Source organism: Oncorhynchus mykiss, chromosome 8, assembly GCF_013265735.2.
Source record: "Oncorhynchus mykiss isolate Arlee chromosome 8, USDA_OmykA_1.1, whole genome shotgun sequence".
NCBI lineage: Eukaryota > Metazoa > Chordata > Actinopteri > Salmoniformes > Salmonidae > Oncorhynchus > Oncorhynchus mykiss.
The window spans coordinates 89,268,472-89,291,899 of record NC_048572.1 but is presented as its reverse complement, the minus strand read 5'-3'; the positions used below and the strand labels follow the sequence as shown (position 1 = coordinate 89,291,899).

General features: G+C 48.5%; 1 protein-coding gene across 2 annotated transcripts in view; it reads right to left on the bottom strand.

The window, feature by feature from the left end:
- Nucleotides 1-558: 558 nt before the first annotated feature.
- Nucleotides 559-23,428, bottom strand: part of LOC110530860 (ZZ-type zinc finger-containing protein 3) — a 66,253-nt gene continuing 43,383 nt past the window's right edge. For both annotated transcript variants that reach the window (XM_036986720.1, XM_036986721.1), the window contains exons 9-12: nt 22,435-22,584; nt 21,550-21,684; nt 3,374-3,474; nt 559-1,278 (exon numbers count right to left, since the gene is read on the bottom strand). In XM_036986720.1, the coding sequence (XP_036842615.1) occupies nt 1,134-1,278; nt 3,374-3,474; nt 21,550-21,684; nt 22,435-22,584 (531 nt within the window). In that variant the 3' untranslated portion in view covers nt 559-1,133. The remainder of the gene's footprint in view (nt 1,279-3,373; nt 3,475-21,549; nt 21,685-22,434; nt 22,585-23,428) is intronic.

Below are 23,428 nucleotides of genomic sequence, written 5' to 3'. Positions count from 1 at the left end.
AGGGAGAAGAGAGGAGACAGAGAGGTTAGGGAGAAGAGAGGAGAGAGGGAAGAGAAGAGTTGAGGGAGGAGAGAGAGAGGTGAGGGGGAAGAGGAGATAGAAGAGAGGAGAGTGACAGAGGTGACTAGCTGCTGGCTGACATTATCTCTATGGAGACGTGAGGTGGAGGTGTGTCAGGGGTCCGTTACCATGGCTTCATCTGACAACACCCGCTGTGTGGGTTACATCAGAAAATGCCTGTCTTCTGATTGGTTTAAAACCTAGTAGGAATGAAAGACACGCCTCTCATCAGCATCAAGCTCCTTTCTCAACCCAGAAGAGGCTTGATTCACCAGAAATACTCAATGACAAATATCTATCGAGGAACATATTCACTCATCAACCAGACCCCCACACTACCATCAACACACCTCAGGTTAACAAGCAGCACACAGAGGTATGGGGGAGAGGAGGAGGAGGAAGAGGATGGCCCTCCTTGAGTCTTTCTTGGCGGTCAGGAATGTCGGTGTGCCTTTTTCATATTTTTTTTAATTTTTTATAGTGTTATTTTTTCGTATATTTTTCAGAGACTGTTCTGTTCAGTTTGTTGGTTGTTATGGTAACCAGTCAGAGAAGTGAGCGTGTCCCAGACCTCTTCTTAGAGCCAAAATGGAGTCTGCTGGGCAGCCAGTTTCACCTCCCCCCACCACCACCAATGGGATTCCTGCCAGTCTGCTGGGCTAGCAGGGCGGGGTGAGCAGAGTAGCTGGTGTGAGAACCGTCTAGATTCGGGTCTGAGAGACAGAGCCATGAGCCATGGCGCCATGAGCCACACACTACCAGTTGGTTGCTGCTGTAGGTTGAGTCTGGGGCTAGGGGCCGCTGGGGTGTAGCTGAAACTGTGAACTCTGGGATCTGGAGGCTAGCTGAGGCTAGCTGTCGTAGCCTAGCTGACTGAGGCTAGCTGTGTGGGCTGAGGCTGGGTGACTGTGGCCCCTGGGATCTGGAGGCTAGTTGTCGTAGTAGGCTAGCTGTGTGGGCTGAGGCTGGGTGTCTGTGGCCCCTGGATGCTAGGGACCCTTCGTGTGTAACTAAAACTATGGCCCCTGGGCTGAGGCATAGGCTGGAGTTCAGGGGCCAGTCTGTGGCTCCCGTCATCTGTTAGCAGGATAGTAGTTGGGGTCCAGGTAGTTATATCCAGGGGTCTGAGCCAGACAGTAGTCCCTGTCTAGGAAGGTCTCATGGTGATGGACAGGCTCCAGATGGTGGTCTGGCGTGTGGCTCTCAGTCTTGTACAGGCTGGGGGAGGGGACAAACGAGGGTTAAGAGGTTAATAACTAACCGTTTAAACTGTGAAAAGTTATCTACGACAGACGCAACAAGGCTGCTAATGTGTAGGTTCATAAACGGCCATTAGGAAACGTGTAGAAAGGTAGACTTGTTCTTAAAGGCCCAATGCAGTCAAAAACGTGTTTTTCCTGTATTTTAAATATATTTTTACACTATGAGGATGAAATAATACTGTGAAATTGTGAAAATTATGATCATGATCTTTTAGTGTTAGAGCTGTTTGTAAATCATCTATTAGAGCTGTTTGTAAATCATCTGTTAGAGCTGTTTGTAAATCTGTTAGAGCTGTTTGTAAATCATCTATTAGAGCTGTTTGTAAATCTGTTAAAGCTGTTTGTAAATCATCTATTAGAGCTGTTTGTAAATAATCTATTAGAGCTGTTTGTAAATCATCTATTAGAGCTGTTTGTAAATAATCTGTTAGAGCTGTTTGTAAATCTGTTAGAGCTGTTTGTAAATCATCTGTTAGAGCTGTTTGTAAATCTATTAGAGCTGTTTGTAAATCTGTTAGAGCTGTTTGTAAATCATCTATTAGAGCTGTTTGTAAATCATCTATTAGAGCTGTTTGTAAATCTATTAGAGCTGTTTGTAAATCTATTAGAGCTGTTTGTAAATCATCTGTTAGAGCTGTTTGTAAATCTATTAGAGCTGTTTGTAAATCTATTAGAGCTGTTTGTAAATCTATTAGAGCTGTTTGTAAATCATCTATTAGAGCTGTTTGTAAATCATCTATTAGAGCTGTTTGTAAATCTATTAGAGCTGTTTGTAAATCATCTGTTAGAGCTGTTTGTAAATCATCTATTAGAGCTGTTTGTAAATCTATTAGAGCTGTTTGTAAATCATCTATTAGAGCTGTTTGTAAATCATCTATTAGAGCTGTTTGTAAATCTGTTAAAGCTGTTTGTAAATCATCTATTAGAGCTGTTTGTAAATAATCTGTTAGAGCTGTTTGTAAATCTGTTAGAGCTGTTTGTAAATCTGTTAGAGCTGTTTGTAAATCATCTATTAGAGCTGTTTGTAAATCATCTATTAGAGCTGTTTGTAAATCATCTATTAGAGCTGTTTGTAAATCATCTGTTAGAGCTGTTTGTAAATCATATGTTAGAGCTGTTTGTAAATCATCTATTAGAGCTGTTTGTAAATCTATTAGAGCTGTTTGTAAATCTGTTAGAGCTGTTTGTAAATCATCTATCAGAGCTGTTTGTAAATCATCTGTTAGAGCTGTTTGTAAATCTGTTAGAGCTGTTTGTAAATCTATTAGAGCTGTTTGTAAATCATCTATTAGAGCTGTTTGTAAATAATCTGTTAGAGCTGTTTGTAAATCTGTTAGAGCTGTTTGTAAATCTATTAGAGCTGTTTGTAAATCATCTATTAGAGCTGTTTGTAAATAATCTGTTAGAGCTGTTTGTAAATCTATTAGAGCTGTTTGTAAATCATCTATTAGAGCTGTTTGTAAATCATCTGTTAGAGCTGTTTGTAAATCATCTGTTAGAGCTGTTTGTAAATCTGTTAGAGCTGTTTGTAAATCATCTGTTAGAGCTGTTTGTAAATCTATTAGAGCTGTTTGTAAATCATCTGTTAGAGCTGTTTGTAAATCATCTATTAGAGCTGTTTGTAAATCATCTATTAGAGCTGTTTGTAAATCATCTGTTAGAGCTGTTTGTAAATCATCTATTAGAGCTGTTTGTAAATCTGTTAGAGCTGTTCACTCCCAGGTGGAGCCTATTTGATTCCTACTGAACAGACCTCAGTCAACACATAGTCCTGTTTGGTTCCTACTGAAGAGACCTCAGTCAACACATAGTCTTGTTTGGTTCCTACTGAACCTCAGTCAACACATAGTCCTGTTTGGGTCCTACTGAACAGACCTCAGTCAACACATAGTCCTGTTTGGTTCCTACTGAACCTCAGTCAACACATAGTCCTGTTTGGTTCCTACTGAACAGACCTCAGTCAACACATAGTCCTGTTTGGCTGTGTTTAAAAAAATTGTTTTAACCCATTTCTAGCCTGATGAACAGAGCCCCAGCCAGGCAGGACTCACCAGTCGGAGCAGTTGGAACAGAAGTCCACAGCGTTGTCTGAGGGACAGTCCTGACAATGCCACCGCACGCCCTGAATGGGCTCCACACCACACACGTCACACTGCAGAGAGAAACACAGGAGCACAGGGTTAACATGCCATTATAAACCGGGAAGTATGGGTCCTGGATGCTGATTGGCTGAAACAACATTTCAGACTTGTGTATATTAGACAAAATACCACAGGTGTGATGTAAGAATACTAGTTTTCTGTTCAATTTCTGTTGGTAACCAGTTTATAATAGCAATAAGGCACCTGGGGGGTGGGTGTGGTATAAGGCCAATATACCACGGCTAAGGGCTGTTCATAGGTACGACGCAACGCTGAGCATTCAGAGCTCGAACCACCCAATTTATAAAGGCCATTATAATCTGGGTAGGTTCGAGCCCTGAATGCTGATTGGCTGACAGCCGTGGTATGTCAGACCGTATACCGCGGGTATTACAAAACATTTATTTTTTACATTTGTTAATATTACATTGGTAACCAGTTTATAATAGCAATGAGGCACCTCTGGGGTTTGTGGTATGTGGTCAATATAACACGGTTAAGGGCTGAACCCAGGCACTCTGCAAACTCAGGCCTTACTGTTATAGTGGGACAGTCAGCTACCTACCACACCCCTTTACTGTTATAGAGGGACAGTCAGCTACCTACCACACCCCCTTACTGTTATAGAGGGACAGTCAGCTACCTACCACACCCCCTTACTGTTATAGAGGGACAGTCAGCTACCTACCCACCACCCCCTTATTGTTATAGTGGGACAGTCAGCTACCTACCACACCCCTTTACTGTTATAGTGGGACAGTCAGCTACCTACCTACCACACCCCCTTACTGTTATAGAGGGACAGTCAGCTACCTACCACACCCCCTTACTGTTATAGAGGGACAGTCAGCTACCTACCACACCCCCTTACTGTTATAGCGGGACAGTCAGCTACCTACCTACCACACCCCCTTACTGTTATAGTGGGACAGTCAGCTACCTACCACACCCCTTTACTGTTATAGTGGGACAGTCAGCTACCTACCACACCCCTTTACTGTTATAGTGGGACAGTCAGCTACCTACCACACCCCCTTACTGTTATAGTGGGACAGTCAGCTACCTACCACACCCCTTTACTGTTATAGAGGGACAGTCAGCTACCTACCTACCACACCCCCTTACTGTTATAGAGAGACAGTCAGCTACCTAACCACCAAACCCCCTTACTGTTATAGAGGGACAGTCAGCTACCTACCACACCCCCTTACTGTTATAGAGGGACAGTAGAGACAGTCAGCTACCTACCCACAACACCCCCTTACTGTTATAGAGGGACAGTAGAGACAGTCAGCTACCTACCACACCCCCTTACTGTTATAGAGGGACAGTAGAGACAGTCACCTACCCACCACACCCCCTTACAGTTATAGAGGGACAGTCACCTACCCACCACCCCCTTATTGTTATAGAGGGACAGTAGAGACAGTCAGCTACCTACCCACCACACCCCCTTACTGTTATAGAGGGACAGTCAGCTACCTACCTACCACAACCCCTTATTGTTATAGAGGGACAGTCAGCTACCTACCACACCCCTTTACTGTTATAGAGGGACAGTAGAGACAGTCAGCTACGTACCCACAACACCCCCTTACTGTTATAGAGGGACAGTCAGCTACCTACCTACCACACCCCCTTACTGTTATAGAGAGACAGTCAGCTACCTACCTACCACACCCCCTTACTGTTATAGAGGGACAGTCACCTACCTACCACCCCCTTATTGTTATAGAGGGACAGTCACCTACCTACCCACCACACCCCCTTACAGTTATAGAGGGACAGTCACCTACCCACCACCCCCTTATTGTTATAGAGGGACAGTAGAGACAGTCAGCTACCTACCCACCACACCCCCTTACTGTTATAGAGGGACAGTCAGCTACCTACCTACCACAACCCCTTATTGTTATAGAGGGACAGTCAGCTACCTACCCACCACACCCCCTTACTGTTATAGAGGGACAGTCAGCTACCTACCCACCACACCCCCTTACTGTTATAGAGGGACAGTCACCTACCTACCACACCCCCTTACTGTTATAGAGGGACAGTCACCTACCTACCCACCACACCCCCTTACTGTTATAGAGGGACAGTCAGCTACCTATCCACCACACCCCCTTACTGTTATAGAGGGACAGTCAGCTACCTACCTACCACACCCCCTTACTGTTATAGAGGGACAGTCACCTACCTACCCACCACACCCCCTTACTGTTATAGGGGGACAGTAGAGACAGTCAGCTACCTACCACACCCCCTTATTGTTATAGACGGACAGTCAGCTACCTACCACACCCCCTTACTGTTATAGAGGGACAGTCACCTACCCACCACCCCCTTATTGTTATAGAGGGACAGTCACCTACCTACCCACCACACCTCCTTACAGTTATAGAGGGACAGTCACCTACCCACCACCCCCTTACTGTTATAGAGGGACAGTAGAGACAGTCAGCTACCTACCCACCACACCCCCTTACTGTTATAGAGGGACAGTCACCTACCCACCACCCCCTTATTGTTATAGAGGGACAGTCACCTACCTACCCACCACACCCCCTTACTGTTATAGAGGGACAGTCAGCTACCTACCTACCACAACCCCTTATTGTTATAGAGGGACATTCAGCTACCTACCACACCCCCTTACTGTTATAGAGGGACAGTCAGCTACCTACCCACCACACCCCCTTACTGTTATAGAGGGACAGTAGAGACAGTCAGCTACCTACCACACCCCTTTACTGTTATAGAGGGACAGTCAGCTACCTACCCATCACCCCCTTACTGTTATAGAGGGACAGTCAGCTACCTACCCACCACACCCCCTTACTGTTATAGAGGGACAGTCACCTGCCTACCACACCCCCTGTTATACTGTTATAGAGGGACAGTCAGCTACCTAACCACCACACCCCTTTACTGTTATAGTGGGACAGTCACCTACCTACCCACCACACCCCTTACTGTTATAGAGGGACAGTCAGCTACCTAACCACCACACCCCCTTATTGTTATAGAGGGACAGTAGAGACAGTCAGCTACCTACCCACCACACCCCCTTACTGTTATAGAGGGACAGTCAGCTACCTACCCACCACACCCCCTTACTTTTATAGAGGGACAGTCAGCTACCTACCCACCACACCCCTTTACTGTTATAGAGGGACAGTCACCTACCTACCACACCCCCTTACTGTTATAGAGGGACAGTCACCTACCTACCCACCACACCCCCTTACTGTTATAGAGGGACAGTCAGCTACCTATCCACCACACCCCCTTACTGTTATAGAGGGACAGTCAGCTACCTACCTACCACACCCCCTTACTGTTATAGAGGGACAGTCAGCTACCTACCCACCACCCGCTTATTGTTATAGAGGGACAGTAGAGACAGTCAGCTACCTACCTACCACACCCCCTTACTGTTATAGAGGGACAGTCACCTACCTACCCACCACACTCCCTTACTGTTATAGAGGGACAGTAGAGACAGTCAGCTACCTACCCACCACACCCCCTTACTGTTATAGAGGGACAGTCAGCTACCTACCACACCCCCTTACTGTTATAGAGGGACAGTCAGCTACCTACCCACCACACCCCCTTACTGTTATAGAGGGACAGTCAGCTCCCTACCCACCACACCCCCTTATTGTTATAGAGGGACAGTCAGCTACCTACCACACCCCCTTACTGTTATAGAGGGACAGTCAGCTACCCACCACACCCCCTTACTGTTATAGAGGGACAGTCAGCTACCTACCCACCACCCCCTTATTGTTATAGAGGGACAGTAGAGACAGTCACCTACCTACCTACCACACCCCCTTACTGTTATAGAGGGACAGTCACCTACCTACCCACCACACCCCCTTACTGTTATAGAGGGACAGTCACCTACCTACCACACCCCCTTACTGTTATAGAGGGACAGTCAGCTAACCTACCCACCACCCCCTTACTGTTATAGAGGGACAGTTACCTACCTACCACACCCACTTACTGTTATAGAGGGACAGTCAGCTACCTACCCACCACACCCCCTTACTGTTATAGAGGGACAGTAGAGACAGTCAGCTACCTACCCACCACACCCCCTTACTGTTATAGAGGGACAGTCAGCTACCTACCCACCACGCCCCCTTATTGTTATAGAGGGACAGTCAGCTACCCACCACACCCCCTTACTGTTATAGAGGAACAGTAGAGACAGTCAGCTACCTACCACACCCCCTTACTGTTATAGAGGGACAGTAGAGACAGTCAGCTACCTACATACCACACCCCCTTATTATTATAGAGGGACAGTAGAGACAGTCAGCTACCTACCCACCACACCCCCTTACTGTTATAGAGGGACAGTCAGCTACCTACCCACCACACCCCCTTATTGTTATAGAGAGACAGCCAGCTACCCACCACACCCCCTTACTGTTATAAAGGGACAGTAGAGACAGTCAGCTACCTACCCACCACACCTCCTTATTGTTATAGAGGAACAGTAGAGACAGTTAGCTACCCACCACACCCCCTTATTATTATAGAGGGACAGTCAGCTACCTACCATACCCCCTTATTGTTATAGAGGGACAGTCAGCTACCTACCCACCACACCCCCTTATTGTTATAGAGGGACAGTCAGCTACCTACCCACCACACCCCCTTATTGTTATAGAGGGACAGTCAGCTACCTACCCACCACACCCCCTTATTGTTATCGAGGGACAGTAGAGACAGTCAGCTACCTACCTACCACACCCCCTTACTGTTATAGAGGGACAGTCAGCTACCTACCCACCACACCCCCTTACTGTTATAGAGGGACAGTCACCTACCTACCACACCCCCTTACTGTTATAGAGGGACAGTCACCTACCTACCCACCACACCCCCTTACTGTTATAGAGGGACAGTCAGCTACCTATCCACCACACCCCCTTACTGTTATAGAGGGACAGTCAGCTACCTACCTACCACACCCCCTTACTGTTATAGAGGGACAGTCACCTACCTACCCACCACACCCCCTTACTGTTATAGGGGGACAGTAGAGACAGTCAGCTACCTACCACACCCCCTTATTGTTATAGACGGACAGTCAGCTACCTACCACACCCCCTTACTGTTATAGAGGGACAGTCACCTACCCACCACCCCCTTATTGTTATAGAGGGACAGTCACCTACCTACCCACCACACCCCCTTACAGTTATAGAGGGACAGTCACCTACCCACCACCCCCTTACTGTTATAGAGGGACAGTAGAGACAGTCAGCTACCTACCCACCACACCCCCTTACTGTTATAGAGGGACAGTCACCTACCCACCACCCCCTTATTGTTATAGAGGGACAGTCACCTACCTACCCACCACACCCCCTTACAGTTATAGAGGGACAGTCACCTACCCACCACCCCCTTATTGTTATAGAGGGACAGTCACCTACCTACCCACCACACCCCCTTACTGTTATAGAGGGACAGTCAGCTACCTACCTACCACAACCCCTTATTGTTATAGAGGGACATTCAGCTACCTACCACACCCCCTTACTGTTATAGAGGGACAGTCAGCTACCTACCCACCACACCCCCTTACTGTTATAGAGGGACAGTAGAGACAGTCAGCTACCTACCACACCCCTTTACTGTTATAGAGGGACAGTCAGCTACCTACCCATCACCCCCTTACTGTTATAGAGGGACAGTCAGCTACCTACCCACCACACCCCCTTACTGTTATAGAGGGACAGTCACCTGCCTACCACACCCCCTGTTATACTGTTATAGAGGGACAGTCAGCTACCTAACCACCACACCCCTTTACTGTTATAGTGGGACAGTCACCTACCTACCCACCACACCCCTTACTGTTATAGAGGGACAGTCAGCAACCTAACCACCACACCCCCTTATTGTTATAGAGGGACAGTAGAGACAGTCAGCTACCTACCCACCACACCCCCTTACTGTTATAGAGGGACAGTCAGCTACCTACCCACCACACCCCCTTACTTTTATAGAGGGACAGTCAGCTACCTACCCACCACACCCCTTTACTGTTATAGAGGGACAGTCACCTACCTACCACACCCCCTTACTGTTATAGAGGGACAGTCACCTACCTACCCACCACACCCCCTTACTGTTATAGAGGGACAGTCAGCTACCTATCCACCACACCCCCTTACTGTTATAGAGGGACAGTCAGCTACCTACCTACCACACCCCCTTACTGTTATAGAGGGACAGTCAGCTACCTACCCACCACCCCCTTATTGTTATAGAGGGACAGTAGAGACAGTCAGCTACCTACCTACCACACCCCCTTACTGTTATAGAGGGACAGTCACCTACCTACCCACCACACTCCCTTACTGTTATAGAGGGACAGTAGAGACAGTCAGCTACCTACCCACCACACCCCCTTACTGTTATAGAGGGACAGTCAGCTACCTACCACACCCCCTTACTGTTATAGAGGGACAGTCAGCTACCTACCCACCACACCCCCTTACTGTTATAGAGGGACAGTCAGCTCCCTACCCACCACACCCCCTTATTGTTATAGAGGGACAGTCAGCTACCTACCACACCCCCTTACTGTTATAGAGGGACAGTCAGCTACCCACCACACCCCCTTACTGTTATAGAGGGACAGTCAGCTACCTACCCACCACCCCCTTATTGTTATAGAGGGACAGTAGAGACAGTCACCTACCTACCTACCACACCCCCTTACTGTTATAGAGGGACAGTCACCTACCTACCCACCACACCCCCTTACTGTTATAGAGGGACAGTCACCTACCTACCACACCCCCTTACTGTTATAGAGGGACAGTCAGCTAACCTACCCACCACCCCCTTACTGTTATAGAGGGACAGTCACCTACCTACCACACCCACTTACTGTTATAGAGGGACAGTCAGCTACCTACCCACCACACCCCCTTACTGTTATAGAGGGACAGTAGAGACAGTCAGCTACCTACCCACCACACCCCCTTACTGTTATAGAGGGACAGTCAGCTACCTACCCACCACGCCCCCTTATTGTTATAGAGGGACAGTCAGCTACCCACCACACCCCCTTACTGTTATAGAGGGACAGTAGAGACAGTCAGCTACCTACCACACCCCCTTACTGTTATAGAGGGACATTAGAGACAGTCAGCTACCTACCTACCACACCCCCTTACTGTTATAGAGGGACAGTAGAGACAGTCAGCTACCTACACACCACACCCCCTTACTGTTATAGAGGGACAGTCAGCTACCTACCTACCACACCCTTATTGTTATAGAGAGACAGCCAGCTACCTACCACACCCCCTTATTGTTATAGAGAGACAGCCAGCTACCCACCACACCCCCTTACTGTTATAGAGGGACAGTAGAGACAGTCAGCTACCTACCCACCACACCTCCTTATTGTTATAGAGGAACAGTAGAGACAGTTAGCTACCTACATACCACACCCCCTTATTATTATAGAGGGACAGTAGAGACAGTCAGCTACCTACCCACCACACCCCCTTACTGTTATAGAGGGACAGTCAGCTACCTACCCACCACACCCCCTTATTGTTATAGAGAGACAGCCAGCTACCCACCACACCCCCTTACTGTTATAGAGGGACAGTAGAGACAGTCAGCTACCTACCCACCACACCTCCTTATTGTTATAGAGGAACAGTAGAGACAGTTAGCTACCTACATACCACACCCCCTTATTATTATAGAGGGACAGTAGAGACAGTCAGCTACCTACCCACCACACCCCCTTATTATTATAGAGGGACAGTCAGCTACCTACCATACCCCCTTATTGTTATAGAGGGACAGTCAGCTACCTACCCACCACACCCCCTTATTGTTATAGAGGGACAGTCAGCTACCTACCCACCACACCCCCTTATTGTTATAGAGGGACAGTCAGCTACCTACCCACCACACCCCCTTATTGTTATCGAGGGACAGTAGAGACAGTCAGCTACCTACCTACCACACCCCCTTACTGTTATAGAGGGACTGTCAGCTACCCACCACACCCCCTTATTGTTATAGACGGACAGTCAGCTACCTACCCACCACACCCCCTTATTGCTATAGAGGGACAGTCAGCTACCTACCTACCACCACCCCCTTACTGTTATAGAGGGACAGTAGAGACAGTCAGCTACCTACCTACCACACCCCCTTACTGTTATAGAGGGACAGTCAGCTACCTACCCACCACACCCCCTTATTGTTATAGAGGGACAGTCAGCTACCTACCACACCCCCTTACTGTTATAGAGGGACAGTAGAGACAGTCAGCTACCTACCCACCACACCCCCTTACTGTTATAGAGGGACAGTCAGCTACCTACCCACCACACCCCCTTACTGTTATAGAGGGACAGTCAGCTACCTATCCACCACACCCCCTTATTGTTATAGAGGGGCAGTCACCTACCTACCCACCACACCCCCTTACTGTTATAGAGGGACAGTCACCTACCTACCCACCACACCCCCTTACTGTTATAGAGGGACAGTCAGCTACCTACCTACCACCCCCTTACTGTTATAGAGGGACAGTCAGCTACCTACCACACCCCCTTACTGTTATAGAGGGACAGTAGAGACAGTCAGCTACCTACCCACCACACCCCCTTACTGTTATAGAGGGACAGTAGAGACAGTCAGCTACCTACCCACCACACCCCCTTACTGTTATAGAGGGACAGTCAGCTACCTACCCACCACGCCCCCTTATTGTTATAGAGGGACAGTCAGCTACCTACCACACCCCCTTACTGTTATAGAGGGACAGTCAGCTACCTACCACACCCCCTTACTGTTATAGAGGGACAGTCAGCTACCCACCACACCCCCTTACTGTTATAGAGGGACAGTAGAGACAGTCAGCTACCTACCACACCCCCTTACTGTTATAGAGAGACAGTCAGCTACCTACCCACCACACCTCCTTATTGTTATAGAGGGACAGTAGAGACAGTCAGCTACCTACATACCACACCCCCTTATTATTATAGAGGGACAGTAGAGACAGTCAGCTACCTACCCACCACACCCCCTTACTGTTATAGAGGGACAGTCAGCTACCTACCATACCCCCTTATTACTATAGAGGGACAGTCAGCTACCTACCCACCACACCCCCTTATTGTTATAGAGGGACAGTAGAGACAGTCAGCTACCTACCCACCACACCCCCTTACTGTTATAGAGGGACAGTCAGCTACCTACCTACCACACCCTTATTGTTATAGAGAGACAGTCAGCTACCTACCACACCCCCTTATTGTTATAGAGAGACAGTCAGCTACCCACCACACCCCCTTGCTGTTATAGAGGGACAGTCAGCTACCTACCCACCACACCCCCTTACTGTTATAGAGGGACAGTAGAGACAGTCAGCTACCCACCACACCCCCTTACTGTTATAGAGAGACAGTCAGCTACCTACCACACCCCCTTATTGTTATAGAGAGACAGTCAGCTACCTACCACACCCCCTTATTGTTATAGAGAGACAGTCAGCTACCCACCACACCCCCTTGCTGTTATAGAGGGACAGTCAGCTACCTACCCACCACACCCCCTTATTGTTATAGAGAGACAGCCAGCTACCCACCACACCCCCTTACTGTTATAGAGGGACAGTAGAGACAGTCAGCTACCTACCCACCACACCTCCTTATAGTTATAGAGGAACAGTAGAGACAGTTAGCTACCTACATACCACACCCCCTTATTATTATAGAGGGACAGTAGAGACAGTCAGCTACCTACCCACCACACCCCCTTATTATTATAGAGGGACAGTCAGCTACCTACCATACCCCCTTATTGTTATAGAGGGACAGTCAGCTACCTACCCACCACACCCCCTTATTGTTATAGAGGGACAGTCAGCTACCTACCCACCACACCCCCTTATTGTTATAGAGGGACAGTCAGCTACCTACCCACCACACCCCCTTATTGTTATCGAGGGACAGTAGAGACAGTCAGCTACCTACCTACCACACCCCCTTACTGTTATAGAGGGACTGTCAGCTACCCACCACACCCCCTTATTGTTATAGACGGACAGTCAGCTACCTACCCACCACATCCCCTTATTGCTATAGAGGGACAGTCAGCTACCTACCTACCACCACCCCCTTACTGTTATAGAGGGACAGTAGAGACAGTCAGCTACCTACCTACCACACCCCCTTACTGTTATAGAGGGACAGTCAGCTACCTACCCACCACACCCCCTTATTGTTATAGAGGGACAGTCAGCTACCTACCACACCCCCTTACTGTTATAGAGGGACAGTAGAGACAGTCAGCTACCTACCCACCACACCCCCTTACTGTTATAGAGGGACAGTCAGCTACCTACCCACCACACCCCCTTACTGTTATAGAGGGACAGTCAGCTACCTATCCACCACACCCCCTTATTGTTATAGAGGGGCAGTCACCTACCTACCCACCACACCCCCTTACTGTTATAGAGGGACAGTCACCTACCTACCCACCACACCCCCTTACTGTTATAGAGGGACAGTCAGCTACCTACCTACCACCCCCTTACTGTTATAGAGGGACAGTCAGCTACCTACCACACCCCCTTACTGTTATAGAGGGACAGTAGAGACAGTCAGCTACCTACCCACCACACCCCCTTACTGTTATAGAGGGACAGTAGAGACAGTCAGCTACCTACCCACCACACCCCCTTACTGTTATAGAGGGACAGTCAGCTACCTACCCACCACGCCCCCTTATTGTTATAGAGGGACAGTCAGCTACCTACCACACCCCCTTACTGTTATAGAGGGACAGTCAGCTACCTACCACACCCCCTTACTGTTATAGAGGGACAGTCAGCTACCCACCACACCCCCTTACTGTTATAGAGGGACAGTAGAGACAGTCAGCTACCTACCACACCCCCTTACTGTTATAGAGAGACAGTCAGCTACCTACCCACCACACCCCCTTATTATTATAGAGGGACAGTAGAGACAGTCAGCTACCTACCCACCACACCCCCTTACTGTTATAGAGGGACAGTCAGCTACCTACCTACCACACCCTTATTGTTATAGAGAGACAGTCAGCTACCTACCACACCCCCTTATTGTTATAGAGAGACAGTCAGCTACCCACCACACCCCCTTACTGTTATAGAGGGACAGTCAGCTACCTACCTACCACACCCTTATTGTTATAGAGAGACAGTCAGCTACCTACCACACCCCCTTATTGTTATAGAGAGACAGTCAGCTACCCACCACACCCCCTTGCTGTTATAGAGGGACAGTCAGCTACCTACCCACCACACCCCCTTACTGTTATAGAGGGACAGTAGAGACAGTCAGCTACCTACCACACCCCCTTACTGTTATAGAGAGACAGTCAGCTACCTACCCACCACACCTCCTTATTGTTATAGAGGGACAGTAGAGACAGTCAGCTACCTACATACCACACCCCCTTATTATTATAGAGGGACAGTAGAGACAGTCAGCTACCTACCCACCACACCCCCTTACTGTTATAGAGGGACAGTCAGCTACCTACCATACCCCCTTATTACTATAGAGGGACAGTCAGCTACCTACCCACCACACCCCCTTATTGTTATAGAGGGACAGTAGAGACAGTCAGCTACCTACCCACCACACCCCCTTACTGTTATAGAGGGACAGTCAGCTACCTACCTACCACACCCTTATTGTTATAGAGAGACAGTCAGCTACCTACCACACCCCCTTATTGTTATAGAGAGACAGTCAGCTACCCACCACACCCCCTTGCTGTTATAGAGGGACAGTCAGCTACCTACCCACCACACCCCCTTACTGTTATAGAGGGACAGTAGAGACAGTCAGCTACCTACCCACCACACCTCCTTATTGTTATAGAGGGACAGTAGAGACAGTCAGCTACCCACCACACCCCCTTACTGTTATAGAGGGACAGTAGAGACAGTCAGCTACCTACCCACCACACCCCCTTACTGTTATAGAGGGACAGTAGAGACAGTCAGCTACCTACCCACCACACCCCCTTACTGTTATAGAGGGACAGTCAGCTACCTACCCACCACGCCCCCTTATTGTTATAGAGGGACAGTCAGCTACCTACCACACCCCCTTACTGTTATAGAGGGACAGTCAGCTACCTACCACACCCCCTTACTGTTATAGAGGGACAGTCAGCTACCCACCACACCCCCTTACTGTTATAGAGGGACAGTAGAGACAGTCAGCTACCTACCACACCCCCTTACTGTTATAGAGAGACAGTCAGCTACCTACCCACCACACCCCCTTATTATTATAGAGGGACAGTAGAGACAGTCAGCTACCTACCCACCACACCCCCTTACTGTTATAGAGGGACAGTCAGCTACCTACCTACCACACCCTTATTGTTATAGAGAGACAGTCAGCTACCTACCACACCCCCTTATTGTTATAGAGAGACAGTCAGCTACCCACCACACCCCCTTACTGTTATAGAGGGACAGTCAGCTACCTACCTACCACGCCCTTATTGTTATAGAGAGACAGTCAGCTACCTACCACACCCCCTTATTGTTATAGAGAGACAGTCAGCTACCCACCACACCCCCTTGCTGTTATAGAGGGACAGTCAGCTACCTACCCACCACACCCCCTTACTGTTATAGAGGGACAGTAGAGACAGTCAGCTACCTACCACACCCCCTTACTGTTATAGAGAGACAGTCAGCTACCTACCCACCACACCTCCTTATTGTTATAGAGGGACAGTAGAGACAGTCAGCTACCTACATACCACACCCCCTTATTATTATAGAGGGACAGTAGAGACAGTCAGCTACCTACCCACCACACCCCCTTACTGTTATAGAGGGACAGTCAGCTACCTACCATACCCCCTTATTACTATAGAGGGACAGTCAGCTACCTACCCACCACACCCCCTTATTGTTATAGAGGGACAGTAGAGACAGTCAGCTACCTACCCACCACACCCCCTTACTGTTATAGAGGGACAGTCAGCTACCTACCTACCACACCCTTATTGTTATAGAGAGACAGTCAGCTACCTACCACACCCCCTTATTGTTATAGAGAGACAGTCAGCTACCCACCACACCCCCTTGCTGTTATAGAGGGACAGTCAGCTACCTACCCACCACACCCCCTTACTGTTATAGAGGGACAGTAGAGACAGTCAGCTACCTACCCACCACACCTCCTTATTGTTATAGAGGGACAGTAGAGACAGTCAGCTACCCACCACACCCCCTTACTGTTATAGAGAGACAGTCAGCTACCTACCACACCCCCTTATTGTTATAGAGAGACAGTGAGCTACCCACCACACCCCCTTGCTGTTATAGAGGGACAGTCAGCTACCTACCCACCACACCCCCTTATTGTTATAGAGAGACAGCCAGCTACCCACCACACCCCCTTACTGTTATAGAGGGACAGTAGAGACAGTCAGCTACCTACCCACCACACCTCCTTATTGTTATAGAGGAACAGTAGAGACAGTTAGCTACCTACATACCACACCCCCTTATTATTATAGAGGGACAGTAGAGACAGTCAGCTACCTACCCACCACACCCCCTTATTATTATAGAGGGACAGTCAGCTACCTACCATACCCCCTTATTGTTATAGAGGGACAGTCAGCTACCTACCCACCACACCCCCTTATTGTTATAGAGGGACAGTCAGCTACCTACCCACCACACCCCCTTATTGTTATAGAGGGACAGTCAGCTACCTACCCACCACACCCCCTTATTGTTATCGAGGGACAGTAGAGACAGTCAGCTACCTACCTACCACACCCCCTTACTGTTATAGAGGGACTGTCAGCTACCCACCACACCCCCTTATTGTTATAGACGGACAGTCAGCTACCTACCCACCACACCCCCTTATTGCTATAGAGGGACAGTCAGCTACCTACCTACCACCACCCCCTTACTGTTATAGAGGGACAGTAGAGACAGTCAGCTACCTACCTACCACACCCCCTTACTGTTATAGAGGGACAGTCAGCTACCTACCCACCACACCCCCTTATTGTTATAGAGGGACAGTCAGCTACCTACCACACCCCCTTACTGTTATAGAGGGACAGTAGAGACAGTCAGCTACCTACCCACCACACCCCCTTACTGTTATAGAGGGACAGTCAGCTACCTACCCACCACACCCCCTTACTGTTATAGAGGGACAGTCAGCTACCTATCCACCACACCCCCTTATTGTTATAGAGGGGCAGTCACCTACCTACCCACCACACCCCCTTACTGTTATAGAGGGACAGTCACCTACCTACCCACCACACCCCCTTACTGTTATAGAGGGACAGTCAGCTACCTACCCACCACCTTACTGTTATAGAGGGACAGTCAGCTACCCACCACACCCCCTTACTGTTATAGAGGGACAGTAGAGACAGTCAGCTACCTACCCACCACACCCCCTTACTGTTATAGAGGGACAGTAGAGACAGTCAGCTACCTACCCACCACACCCCCTTACTGTTATAGAGGGACAGTCAGCTACCTACCCACCACGCCCCCTTATTGTTATAGAGGGACAGTCAGCTACCTACCACACCCCCTTACTGTTATAGAGGGACAGTCAGCTACCTACCACACCCCCTTACTGTTATAGAGGGACAGTCAGCTACCCACCACACCCCCTTACTGTTATAGAGGGACAGTAGAGACAGTCAGCTACCTACCACACCCCCTTACTGTTATAGAGAGACAGTCAGCTACCTACCCACCACACCTCCTTATTGTTATAGAGGGACAGTAGAGACAGTCAGCTACCTACATACCACACCCCCTTATTATTATAGAGGGACAGTAGAGACAGTCAGCTACCTACCCACCACACCCCCTTACTGTTATAGAGGGACAGTCAGCTACCTACCTACCACACCCTTATTGTTATAGAGAGACAGTCAGCTACCTACCACACCCCCTTATTGTTATAGAGGGACAGTCAGCTACCTACCCACCACACCCCCTTATTGTTATAGAGGGACAGTAGAGACAGTCAGCTACCTACCCACCACACCCCCTTACTGTTATAGAGGGACAGTCAGCTACCTACCTACCACACCCTTATTGTTATAGAGAGACAGTCAGCTACCTACCACACCCCCTTATTGTTATAGAGAGACAGTCAGCTACCCACCACACCCCCTTGCTGTTATAGAGGGACAGTCAGCTACCTACCCACCACACCCCCTTACTGTTATAGAGGGACAGTAGAGACAGTCAGCTACCTACCCACCACACCTCCTTATTGTTATAGAGGGACAGTAGAGACAGTCAGCTACCCACCACACCCCCTTACTGTTATAGAGAGACAGTCAGCTACCTACCACACCCCCTTATTGTTATAGAGAGACAGTCAGCTACCCACCACACCCCCTTGCTGTTATAGAGGGACAGTCAGCTACCTACCCACCACACCCCCTTACTGTTATAGAGGGACAGTAGAGACAGTCAGCTACCCACCACACCCCCTTGCTGTTATAGAGAGACAGTCAGCTACCTACCCACCACACCCCCTTACTGTTATAGAGGGACAGTAGAGACAGTCAGCTACCTACCTACCACACCCCCTTACTGTTATAGAGAGACAGTCAGCTACCTACCCACCACACCCCCTTATTGTTATAGAGGGACAGTAGAAACAGTCAGCTACCTACCTACCACACCCCCTTACTGTTATAGAGGGACAGTAGAGACAGTCAGCTACCTACCTACCACACCCCCTTACTGTTATAGAGGGACAGTAGAGACAGTCAGCTACCTACCTACCACACCCCCTTACTGTTATAGAGGGACAGTAGAGACAGTCAGCTACCTACCTACCACACCCCCTTACTGTTATAGAGGGACAGTAGAGACAGTCAGCTACCTACCTACCACACCCCCTTACTGTTATAGAGGGACAGTAGAGACAGTCAGCTACCTACACACCACACCCCCTTACTGTTATAGAGGGACAGTCAGCTACCTACCTACCACACCCTTATTGTTATAGAGAGACAGTCAGCTACCTACCACACCCCCTTATTGTTATAGAGAGACAGTCAGCTACCTACCACACCCCCTTACTGTTATAGAGGGACAGTAGAGACAGTCAGCTACCTACCCACCACACCTCCTTATTGTTATAGAGGAACAGTAGAGACAGTTAGCTACCTACATACCACACCCCCTTATTATTATAGAGGGACAGTAGAGACAGTCAGCTACCCACCACACCCCCTTGCTGTTATAGAGGGACAGTCAGCTACCTACCCACCACACCCCCTTATTATAATAGAGGGACAGTAGAGACAGTCAGCTACCTACCACACCCCCTTACTGTTATAGATGGACAGTCAGCTACCTACCACACCCCCTTACTGTTATAGAGGGACAGTAGAGACAGTCAGCTACCTACCACACCCCCTTACTGTTATAGAGAGACAGTCAGCTACCTACCCACCACACCCCCTTACTGTTATAGAGGGACAGTAGAGACAGTCAGCTACCTACCCACCACACCCCCTTATTATAATAGAGGGACAGTAGAGACAGTCAGCTACCTACCACACCCCCTTACTGTTATAGATGGACAGTCAGCTACCTACCACACCCCCTTACTGTTATAGAGGGACAGTAGAGACAGTCAGCTACCTACCCACCACACCCCCTTATTGTTATAGAGGGACAGTAGAGACAGTCAGCTACCTACCACACCCCCTTACTGTTATAGAGAGACAGTCAGCTACCTACCCACCACACCCCCTTACTGTTATAGAGGGACAGTAGAGACAGTCAGCTACCTACCTACCACACCCCCTTACTGTTATAGAGAGACAGTCAGCTACCTACCACACCCCCTTATTGTTATAGAGGGACAGTAGAGACAGTCAGCTACCTACCACACCCCCTTACTGTTATAGAGAGACAGTCAGCTACCTACCCACCACACCCCCTTACTGTTATAGAGGGACAGTAGAGACAGTCAGCTACCTACCTACCACACCCCCTTACTGTTATAGAGAGACAGTCAGCTACCTACCACACCCCCTTATTGTTATAGAGGGACAGTAGAGACAGTCAGCTACCTACCTACCACACCCCCTTACTGTTATAGAGAGACAGTCAGCTACCTACCACACCCCCTTACTGTTATAGAGGGACAGTAGAGACAGTCAGCTACCTACCTACCACACCCCCTTATCCACCAAACCCAGATTCATCCTTTGGACTGCCAGATGGTGAAGCTTGGTTCATCACTACAGAGAAAGTGTTTCCACTGCTCCAGAGGCCAATGGCGGTGAGCTTTACACCACTCCAGTCGACGCTTGGCATTGTGCATGGTGAGGCTTGGCATTGTGCATGGTGATGTGAGGCTTGGCATTGTGCATGGCGATGTGAGGCTTGGCATTGTGCATGGTGATGTGAGGCTTGGCATTGTGCATGGCGATGTGAGGCTTGGCATTGTGCATGGTGATGTGAGGCTTGGCATTGTGCATGGCGATGTGAGGCTTGGCATTGTGCATGGCGATGTGAGGCTTGGCATTGTGCATGGCGATGTGAGGCTTGGCATTGTGCATGGTGATCTGAGGCTTGGCATTGTGCATGGTGAGGCTTGGCATTGTGCATGGTGATGTGAGGCTTGGCATTGTGCATGTTGATGTGAGGCTTGTGTGCAGCTGCCCAGCCATGGAAACCCATTTCATGAAGCTCTTGAATAACAGTTCTTGTGCTGATGAGGCTTCCAGAGGCAGTTTGGAACTGGGCAGTGATGTAACCGAGGACAGACAATTAGCGCTGCGCTCTTCAGCACTCAACGGTCCAGTTCTATGAGCTTGTGTGGCTTAACACACGTGCGTGTGTACCTTGTATCCATGGTGATGTGTGTACCTTGTATCCATGGTGATTTGTGTACCTTGTATCCACAGTGATGTGTGTACCTTGTATCCATGGTGATGTGTGTACCTTGTATCCATGGTGATGTGTGTACCTTGTATCCATGGTGCAGGGCCATGCTACTCTCAGCCTGGATCTCCTGCAGTTTGTGTTTCTTCATCCTCTTCAGCTCCAGAAGCTCCTTGTACTCCGGCAGGTGTCTCAACTCCACAGGTACACCCTCCTCATCCTGGACACACACACACGCAGATACACACACACACACACACACACGCAGATACACACACACACACACACACAGGGTCAAGGACGTACACTTTTTAGTATGACAGACTAAGAGTCAGGTTTCTGAAAAGGAGTGTTTGTCGTGACAGGAAGGGTCAAGACTAAAGACAAACACCCTGCTTCCTTTACTGAATGACTGTCTGAGCTTTGCTGCTGACGCACTTTCACAGCATGTCTGGCTCCCGGCAGGGCACAGCGACCAGCTGGGTCTTAAAGGTTACACATCAGAAGCAGATGGAAATGGAGAGAGAGAGAGAGAGAGAGAGAGAGAGAGAGAGAGAGAGAGAGAGAGAGAGAGAGAGAGAGAGAGAGAGAGAGAGAGAGAGAGAGAGAGAGAGAGAGAGAGAGAGAGAGAGAGAGAGGAAAGAGAGAGACAGAGAGAGAGAGTTAAGGGAGAGGCGTGCGGTCAGTGTGTGTCGTACCGTGTGGTCAGTGTGTGTCGTACCGTGTGGTCAGTGTGTGTCGTACCGTGTGGTCAGTGTGTGGTACCGTGTGGTCAGTGTGTGGTACCGTGTGGTCAGTGTGTGGTACCGCGTGGTCAGCGTGTGGTACCGTGTGGTCAGGTGGTCAGCAGGTCGTACCGTGTGGTCAGTGTGTCGTACCGTGTGGTCAGTGTGTGGTACCGTGTGGTCAGTGTGTGGTACCGTGTGGTCAGCTTGTGGTACCGTGTGGTCAGGTGGTCAGCGTGTCGTACCGTGTCGTCTCCATCAGGGTCCTGCAGGGAGCTGTAGTAGGCCGCTCTCTCATCCTCTTCTTCCATAAAGACGGGAGGCTCATATGACGTCAGGAAGGTAGACGGTCGGTACAGGTGCTTGTTCAGGTGGTGCTGCCTCTTATTGGACACCTACAGACAACAACAGATTACTTATGTTTATAGATTACTTATGATTACAGATTACTCGCGTCTCTTAGTCATTAAACTAAACCCACTGGTTATTAAACTAAACCCACTGGTTATTAAACTAAACCCACTGGTTATTAAACTAAACCCACTGGTTATCAAACTAAACCCACTGGTTATTAAACTAAACCCAATGGTTATTAAACTAAACCCACTGGTTATAAAACTAAACCCACTGGTTATTAAACTAAACCCAATGGTTATTAAACTAAACCCACTGGTTATTAAACTAAACCCACTGGTTATTAAACTAAACCCACTGGTTATTAAACTAAACCCACTGGTTATTAAACTAAACCCACTGGTTATAAAACTAAACCCGCTGGTTATTAAACTAAACCCACTGGTTATTAAACTAAACCCACTGGTTATTAAACTAAACCCACTGGTTATTAAACTAAACCCACTGGTTATTAAACTAAACCCACTGGTTATTAAACTAAACCCACTGGTTATCAAACTAAACCCACTGGTTATTAAACTAAACCCAATGGTTATTAAACTAAACCCACTGGTTATAAAACTAAACCCACTGGTTATTAAACTAAACCCAATGGTTATTAAACTAAACCCACTGGTTATTAAACTAAACCCACTGGTTATTAAACTAAACCCACTGGTTATTAAACTAAACCCACTGGTTATTAAACTAAACCCACTGGTTATTAAACTAAACCCACTGGTTATAAAACTAAACCTGCTGGTTATTAAACTAAACCCACTGGTTATTAAACTAAACTCACTGGTTATAGACCCCACCGTTGGTTATTAAACTAAACCCACTGGT